Source organism: Asparagus officinalis, unplaced genomic scaffold, assembly GCF_001876935.1.
Source record: "Asparagus officinalis unplaced genomic scaffold, Aspof.V1 AsparagusV1_Un20, whole genome shotgun sequence".
Classification (NCBI taxonomy): Eukaryota; Viridiplantae; Streptophyta; class Magnoliopsida; order Asparagales; family Asparagaceae; genus Asparagus; species Asparagus officinalis.
In genome coordinates, this window is record NW_017972286.1 from 96,404 (window position 1) to 105,365 (window position 8,962).

At 36.0% G+C, this 8,962-nt stretch overlaps 2 protein-coding genes across 2 annotated transcripts in view; both read right to left on the minus strand.

Moving 5' to 3' along the window:
- Positions 1 to 6,250, minus strand: part of LOC109827096 (U-box domain-containing protein 3-like) — a 7,388-nt gene extending 1,138 nt beyond the window's left edge. The window contains 5 exon segments of the mRNA XM_020394057.1: positions 348 to 526; positions 529 to 2,095; positions 2,225 to 2,341; positions 3,190 to 3,467; positions 6,033 to 6,250. Coding sequence (XP_020249646.1) covers positions 348 to 526; positions 529 to 2,095; positions 2,225 to 2,341; positions 3,190 to 3,462 — 2,136 coding nt within the window. The 5' untranslated portion in view covers positions 3,463 to 3,467; positions 6,033 to 6,250.
- A 2,005-nt stretch (positions 6,251 to 8,255) lies between these two features.
- LOC109827098 (SAP-like protein BP-73) overlaps positions 8,256 to 8,962 on the minus strand; it is a gene marked incomplete at its 5' end in the record, with an annotated part of 1,089 nt that continues 382 nt past the window's right edge. Inside the window, 1 exon segment of the mRNA XM_020394059.1 lies at positions 8,256 to 8,962. This exon segment is cut by the window's right edge and continues 10 nt beyond it. Coding sequence (XP_020249648.1) covers positions 8,459 to 8,962 — 504 coding nt within the window.

The following is an 8,962-nucleotide window of genomic DNA, read 5'->3' on the forward strand; positions in this document are numbered from 1 at the left end:
AAAAAAGGTGTTGCCGTTTCTTAGATAACCCCCTTTAACTTTTGAAATGCCACAAAACCACCCTTACATTTTGGGGTTCTTAGAAAACCCCTTCAACTTTCAATATATTTACAAAAAACCCTAAAAGTGTGAACCACAATTTTCACTGGCAAATATCTCCCTGCATAATTTTAGTCGCCCATTGAAAATTGTGGTTAATGGCATTAGGGAGTTTTTGAAAAATGTTGAAGGGGTTTTCTAAGAAGAGGGGGTGGGGCTTGGTTCTGAAATTTACCCTTGCATACACTATGTCAGAGAGAAACATTGCAACCTTACGAAAATGTGCAAATTTAGTTTTAAACCAATACCTTTTCTTTCGCTCGGGGTGTACCAAATTGAGATAATGCAACCAAAGGCGGCACCGCTCCTTCTTGCAAAACCAAACTACAGAACTTCGGGCTGTTTATACACATTTGCAACAAAGCCGATGCCGCATTTTTCCTTCCCCCTCTGAGAAACCGCTCTCCCACTTCAACAAGCAAAGGATCCCTCCTCCGTTTTCAATAGCCACTCTCCCTTCGGGAATCATTGAAAGATTTGCCAAAAGAGCTACAGATTTATCCACCATACCCATATCTGGATCAATCAGCTCAACAAGATATTTAACTGCACCAGCTCGAACTATCCTCGCTTTATTCTCATGAAATATTGACAAATTAAATAAAGCAGTGGCTGCATCTTTTTTCCCCTGAAGACTTCCAGAGCTTAATAGGTTTACTAATGCTTTAATTGCGCCAGACCGTCCAATTTTTGCTTTGTATTCTTCTAGCGTAGAAATACTGAATAAAGTGGCTGCTGAGTTCTCTTGGGCTTCGGTACTACCTGATTCAAGAACATGGATAAGTGGTTCGATTGCTCCAGATTCCGCTATGGAAATTTTATTACTATCGCTGATGGATAGGTTTAAAAGAGCAGTAACTGCATTTTCTTGAACTTTTTTTACCCTGGAAGTTAGTAAGGAGAGAAGAGGTGTAATAGCTCCACATTTTGCAATTAGAACACGGTTCTCATTATTGTGCTTGGTGAGACTTCTTAATTCTGATGCTGCAGCTATTTGAAGCTCCAAAGAATTGGATTTTAGGTCCTCAATTAATTCTGTTACATGAAATGCAGTGCATAAATCATCTGAACCTGCATCAGAAACCAAACAGTGATTTCTGCTGTTATTGTTGTCCTGAGAGACTTTAGGTTGGTTTAGAGAAAGCCATGAAGCCATATTTATATCTTTCATCGATGAAGCTTCCAACAAACAAGCTTTTTCATCATACTTGCTTGATATATCAGTAATGGCACTTGATACAGATTCGGTGCGGCTATGAGTGCAACTTTGCAATTCACCAGAAAAATAAGTTTGAGTAGTAACCTTTTCTATAATCATTTTATCATGTTTCATAATAGATGACTCTTCAACTGAGGATCTTGAAATCGAATCCCTACGTAATGAACCATGAAAACTACTTCTCGGGCTGAAATTTTCGAGAGAGACACTAGACATAAAGGGATCCAAGATACTTTCCGGCTGCACATAATCACGTCGCTTTATGTGATTATCTTCATACCAATTTGCAATCAGAGCTTTGACAGTGAAATTTGGCGTAAGAATTGTGTGGGCGAAAATTTGACTAGTCTTTGGACAAGTTTTTAGGCCATTATCAAGCCATTTTTGTATGAAAGATCTTTCATATGTTTGTCCTGAAGCCACAATAACCGGATCTTGCATTATTTCCAAAGAGAGAGGACAACGGAAGTACGAAGGAACTGGAACTCCATTTATGAATCCAAACTGTTCAAACCTAGACATGTAATAACGAATGTGAGTAATAAGAGCAATTATGTCACTTATGTGATCTACTGCTGCTCTATTTTCCTCCAACTCGGCCTTCATTCTTTCCTTTTCCAAAGCTATAGTTTCTGTCAGAAGTTCTTGAGGCGATGTCAACCCAAGAGTTTCCATGATTTTTATAATGTCGTTGAGGCTTGGTATGATGCTCTCCCTTTGATCTTTCAGCGCATGGACAATGGGTTCTGAAGATTGGTATTGTATCAATTGCAATTCCTGCATACAGTGCTGAAAGCCTTATGTCAATCTTAGAGTTATATACTGACAAGAAAGTATTTATCAATGTCGATAACCAATATTTTTTTGCATAATTAGAAACTTTTACATTCTTATATATGCATATACCTCAATTTTAGCTGATTGTGAAGCAACAGGAAATGATTGTAGTAATTTACTCAATACATGGCAAATCTCCACAGAGGAATGTCGAACCTTAACTACCATCAGCTCAATTTGTAAAACCTGCAGATATAACATCAATCATATGAATGAAGATAAGGTTGACTCAAGGGTCAATATGCAGACAATATACAGCTCTTTAGCTATCATATGTCTTTGGCAAGTAACTCCAAGGTCCTGTATTAAAAATGGATCTTGAACATACAAATAAAAGTTACCATTTCTTAAAGTTGTATCAAAGTAATTGTTCCTAATCAAGATATTCTCAAAACTTTTAAGATGAACTTGAATTTGACTAAAAAATAACAATAAGTTCTATACTAATCAGGGATGTAAGTGTTATTTCCTTCTGAATTTTAGGCTTATTAACATCAGCTCAGAGTTCAATAAAATAACCAATATTGGGATTGGGGTCAACACTTGCTACATATAACATGCATATGCAGAATAAGTGATAGTTATATTGTACTCATCTTGCCATGCTTAGATTCTGTGGACATGCATACTGTTCTCAGGGATGTAAGTGTTATTTCCTTCTGAATTTTAGGCTTATTAACATCAGCTCAGAGTTCAATAAAATAACCAATATTGGGATTGGGGTCAATACTTGCTACATATAACATGCATATGCAGAATAAGTGATAGTTATATTGTACTCATCTTTCCATGCTTAGATTCTGTGGACATGCATACTGTTCTCATGTGATACTCAACTCTGTAACAAAGGCAAAAATTTCAGATTTGAGTTTATATATATATGTATATATATATATATTTTTGATAGTATTGAGGCTGCTTTAAGGATAAGTTAACATACTGAAAGAAATGTGTGGTAAATTTCAAATAAACGAAACCAAAATCAGATGGATTTTCATTTCTTGATAAAATAACAAGATTGATTCAGCACTTACACTGCATATCTTGCTCATTTTGTGGGATCTTTTCTCCATAAACTCTCTGGACTTATTTACAGCTACATCTAACTCCTCGAGCTCTCTAGTGAGTTGCTCATCTGAAGGAATTTCAGTATCCAAAACTTCATCAAGTACAGGCTTCAAGAGCTTCAAGACACAAACTATATATCTAATGCCTTGTAGATCAGAACTTTTTATGGTCTGGCAAGCAACGAGATGAATTAACCGAGAAATACTGTTAATGAGGCCTCCAATGAATTTTTTGTCCATTGTACCTGTCATACAATATTAAAAATGAACAGTAAGTAAATCCAATTATCACATGTCAGAGGCAGAAATGAAAACTAACAAAAGGTTCAACAAGAAAATGGTTGTAAGTGCAACACAGCTCTTTTTTATCATAGAGAACCTAAAGACTGCATAAGCAACTTATGACGTAGGGAAAATCAATTAGAAAAAGCGAGACATGATTAATGAAAAATACTAAAGTATGATGATAGTTTTTATGTGCTTCAAATAAAAACATAAGAGGCACTGATGATATAGTATTAGTTGACAAGATTAGAACAGGTTTAATTTCAAAAGTAGAAATGTGGAGGCAAGCTCTTGAAACTAAAGGTTTTAAAATTAGTAGAACAAAAACAGAATACATGGAATGCATTTTTAGTAAAACTAAAAGAAGAAAAGAGCCAATAATACATATTGATGGCCAATAGATAGCTAAAAGTAATCAATTTCGTTATTTAGGATCAATCATTCGACATGTTCGTGAGATTAAGGATGATGATGTCAATCGAATCAAATCGGGATGGTTAAAATGGAGGAGTGCTTCGGGAGGCTTGTGTGATCGTAGAATACCCATGAGACTTAAAAGAAAATTCTATAGGACAGACCAACAAGGCTTTATGTTTCGGAATGTTGGGCAATTAAAAAAACATGTGCAACAAATGAGTGTAGCAGAAATGAGAATGTTGAGATGGTCTAGTGGGTACATACTAAAAGATATGATAAGAAATGAATTCATCCTTAGTAAATTCGACATTGCTCCTATTGAGGATAAAATGAGAGCAAGTCGAGGCAGCTCAAACCCAACAACTCACTGCGACTTGAAACCAATGATTAATGTGAATATTTTCCAATGAGAATATCTCCTCTAAGATATCCACAAAAGGGTATCTCCATGATATCTAGAAGGATACACTTCCATTGAATATTATTCCCAACAAGTTTTCAAAGTGCTCTCAATCTTGAAGTGTATAGGTCCAAGATCCAGTATATTTTGTTATCCGCTAGAGATGAAACCTACATTGATGTCTAGATCTATGAACAATCATGACTTATCTATGGAAAATCATGACAAGGAAAAAACCACAAATATAGCACAGTAAAATTCAACTTCTTCCCTCTCCAACCTTCAGTACATCAAGTAAAACAAAGTAATGCATAGTTAGTGAGTACAAAGTAATGCATAGTTAGTACAATAAAGATGTTCCAATGCACACCAAAAACACTAAGTATGCTCTCAAATTTCAAAAATAATTACGGAAGTTGATGATCCTAAAGAGAGTACACCTAGAAAGGAGGAAAATCAAAAGCTATGAGTCATTCACAAAAGTTTTCAATTGTGCATAACAAGCGTAAACATCGTTCATCTATTTACAAAAAGTCAAGTATCAAGTCTGGACCAACAGCTTTAGGCGTCTCAAAGCAAACAACCTCCACTTGGAATTAAATCCCATGATCTACAAGGCAATGATTGCATACAAAGAATCATCTCCTCCAACATCTCCTAAAAGGGTTATCTCCATTAGAACTAAACATTAACATCGTGCCCAACAAATTTCAAACTTGTGTCCACCTTAAAGCAGATTGATCCAATATAATTTTGCCATGTACTAGAACTGAAACCTACGCTGATATCTAGATGTACGAAGTTCTGAACAATCATAACAAGGACGAAACCACAAATACAAAGACATAATAAACTTTAACATGGTCCAGCCTAACCGCTGCTACATCCACTAAATGTTGTGACATACAGATAGCACAAGAGTGATGTTTCAACACCCACTGAAAACATAATGTGTGCTCCCAGTGTTTAATTATACATAACACTTACAGAAAACTCCCAAGAGAATAGACCACTCGGAGGAGGAAAACCCAAACCTCTGCATGGATCAGACCAAGCACCAAATAAACAAAAGAGCGTGGGCACATAAGTAAAATACTAACATGTGGATAGTTGTCATTATCTATTAACTCAAAAATCAAGAAGTAATCTTGGATCCAGGTTCAAGGCATTCAAGCTAACGTGCAGAAGGGAGGAACAAGACAATGTGCTACATCAGGGAGGAAAAGAATATAGAATGCTAGTACAGAACCAATGCAGCTATAAAAATGAAATCTTTTATGTAGAATTTTTACAAATAAATCAAGCTCATGATGTTTATTCCTCAGGAGAACTCATAATTTTTTCGACTAACAACACTTACTCTCCATCAAACAATAAACCTAATAATATATACAGCTCATTTCACCACAGCAAATGCTCAAAGACTTCTCTAAAATTACGAACAGAGTAAATCAAAAAGCAAAAGCTTTTATCATCAAACCGCAACTACTATACCTCTTGTACGCAGACAACCAATAAAATTCCAAAAGAAGAATGAATTTAGCCTACAAAGATAAATTTATCAGTAACTCATGCAATAGGAGGAAGCCCAAAATATTAATCTCAGTCATGTGCTCGAATTAGAAGAACATGCAAGGATATCCCAAAAGTAGCAACAAAGGAATCAAAGATCCCATCTTTCTGAATATTTGGAAGGAAGCAACAATACCCCTGTTCAACTGGATGAAGATCAGCAATCAATCTCTATCCAGCTGCTTGAATCATCAGTATCTGCCCACTGTTCTCCTCCTTAAACCCCAATCAAAGAACCCTAAAGCTTTTCTGGCTCCAAATCACAGACAGAGAGAGAGAGAGAGAGAGGTTGCGCAAAAAGGACCCACTTTTGTCTATTGTAGCTGCTCGTCGAAGGCAAGAAGATGAGGTGGAGAGTTGGTCCAGTGAAAAAAAAGAATTTTATTTATAAACCCAGAGTCTTTAACAAACTTATTGTGAAACCCATTCACTTTCAAAATCATTATAAAACCCCAGATATTTATATTTAAATATTTTAAACCAAGTGTCTACGTTATTTGCTACTGATTAGGTAAATTGCTATAATTTTTTGAGGAAGTAGTTATGTCGGGTGTCTCAGTAGCTACACTTGGGTTTGAAAACAAGAGTTTTGCTACAGGGACCCAAAATATGAGACCAATAGAGGGGACAAGTGAGGTGTCCCTCTCTTATTGGATAATGAGTTTGTTATCATTAATGATGGCCAACTCATTATCTAATAGGAGGGGGACACCTCACTTGTCCCCCCTATTGGTCCCATATTTTAGGTCCTTGAGGAATATTTCTAAAAACAATTCGCTATAGAATGATTTTAAAAATGGATGGCTTTGAGCATAAGATAAAGTAAAGTGTTGGACTTATAAGCAAAAACTCCGAGAAGAAGAAGAATCTAAAAAAGCCTGGGTAGGGAACGAATACAACCTTTTTATCCCCCTACAAAAAGCTTGCTTAAAATTATCTAATAAAAAAAATGCTATTTTATCACTAAGACAAGGATTATTAGTCAACAAAGTGGACTTAATTAGTGAACTCCGTTTTGTTAAGTATATACTTAGTTCAAGCACTGGAGACTTGTGTCAACAAACAATCATGAATCCAGATCATCCAAAATGATAACAGGCCCGCTCTTGAGCTGGACTAACAAAGGCGGTACTATTAGATTGGAGAAAGAAAGAAAATGCTACACAAAGGTCGTATTACTCGTACTATTAGGAAAAAAAAAAGGAGTGGGGTTTATAGAAACACATAATTTCAATTTATAATTTATAAGAAAAAACCCATCTTTTTCGTGTGTACGAGTATAAAAATAGCATAACCCTTGCGTAAAATTATCACCGTCCAGAGATGAAAGATAATGCTGATATTTCATATTCATATAGTAAGTTGGTTATCCATCCCTATCTATTTTCTACATTGAGATTCTCTTCGGAAAATAAATCGAACCTATGAATAAAACTCTTGGAATCTATCTGAATAACCACAAGCCTAAGTTAGTAACCAATTGGAACAAGGGCTAACTATTTGTCCATCTCTATCCTTATTCTTCTTGTTTTGTAGACACCCTACTACGTTAGTACTCATTAAATGCAATCTATTCTAGTTAACCTAATACATATCAGGGGTTTTCAATAGGATGTGACACTATTATTAGGTATTTAAAACGGATACCCATAAAGATGATGATTGAAGTGGGTAATCTTCCCATAATTGTGTAAGATGGGCACTTTGGTAGGTTGCCCCAACTGCTGAAGAAAAAGAATTTTTAATTTAAGCAAGGAAAGATAGGAGCCTAAAGTTATATTCTTTCTATATATCGAGGGGGTCTCCTTTTGTAAAGTATTCCTCTCCAACATAATAGTACTTTTTGTTAGGATTAGCCTTAAGTGTAAGGTTTGAACACCACTAATTTATTTATTTTTATTTTATTTTTTGGCCCCCGCGACAACAGTTTAGGTTAAGGATATACATTAGCGTTGCTCGTGAGACATGGAGACAAATGACATCACCTTTGGATCCTTTCTTGGAGGCACGTGGGGTTACTCAAAGGAAAGCAATATGGGCCTCACCTTCCATGTGCTAATAATTTTGTTCTGGAGGAGCGTGACAGAGAGGCTTAATTATAAAAAGGAGCTTCACATTTTTAGAACAGACCCTACCATTTAGCTTAGTCAGCAAAAAGTTTCCCCTGAGAAGTTTCACCAATTGTTTCTTGAGCAAGAACAAGAAAATAATCGTGCAACTCCTAATACAAACTTACAAGCATAACTACGGGCAACGAACGCAACTTTTGCTTGACTGATACGTTTCAAGCAAAATTAAAATGCAACATAGAGAGGCACCACTGAGGCACCCCAAACAAGTAAAGTACCAAGATCAAACATTTGTGAAAGGTATATGCATACTCCTCAAAATTTGCAGATAACAACAACTTAATAATACTTTCTCGAGATTCATTCAAAAAGAACTGCATAAGAAGCATCCTAGTTAATTATTTGAAATCGAAACTAAAACAGTACTATTGAAAGAGACTGAAACAGGAGAGAGAAACTAAATGTGGGAATAACCAAAATCCTCTTCATTCCATCAAGAACTATCTCCACTCAATAGTTCAACAAGATCGGCTTTCTTCAGCTTCGAGTACCCTTTAACCCCTCGAGATTTCGCAATCTCCCTCAACTCTGAAAGTTTCAAAGACGAGAGGTTCGTAATCTCAAGAGCTGATGGTTCTTCAGTGGTTTCTTCATTCATATCATTATTATCAGAAAGCTCATCTGAGCTCTCTTCACCATGCTCTTCAAAAGCCACAGGCTCTGGTGCTGGCTCATCGAGACTAACCTTTTTCTTATCTTCAGTTTTTAATGAGCTTCCTTCAGCTGAAAACACTGGTTGAAATTTAACTCTAGGCACAGGAGATCTCCGGCGAAAACTTGATGTTGGTCGAGGTCTACTAGAAGTAACTGGCTCTGCCTCAGGAACCTCATCAGAAGTAGTTATATTGCTAGAACTAAGGAAATTTGAGTTTGTGCTTGGTTCATCCTCAAGTGAATTGTTTCTCTCAGTTTGGTCTAAATTAAACTCTTCATCTTT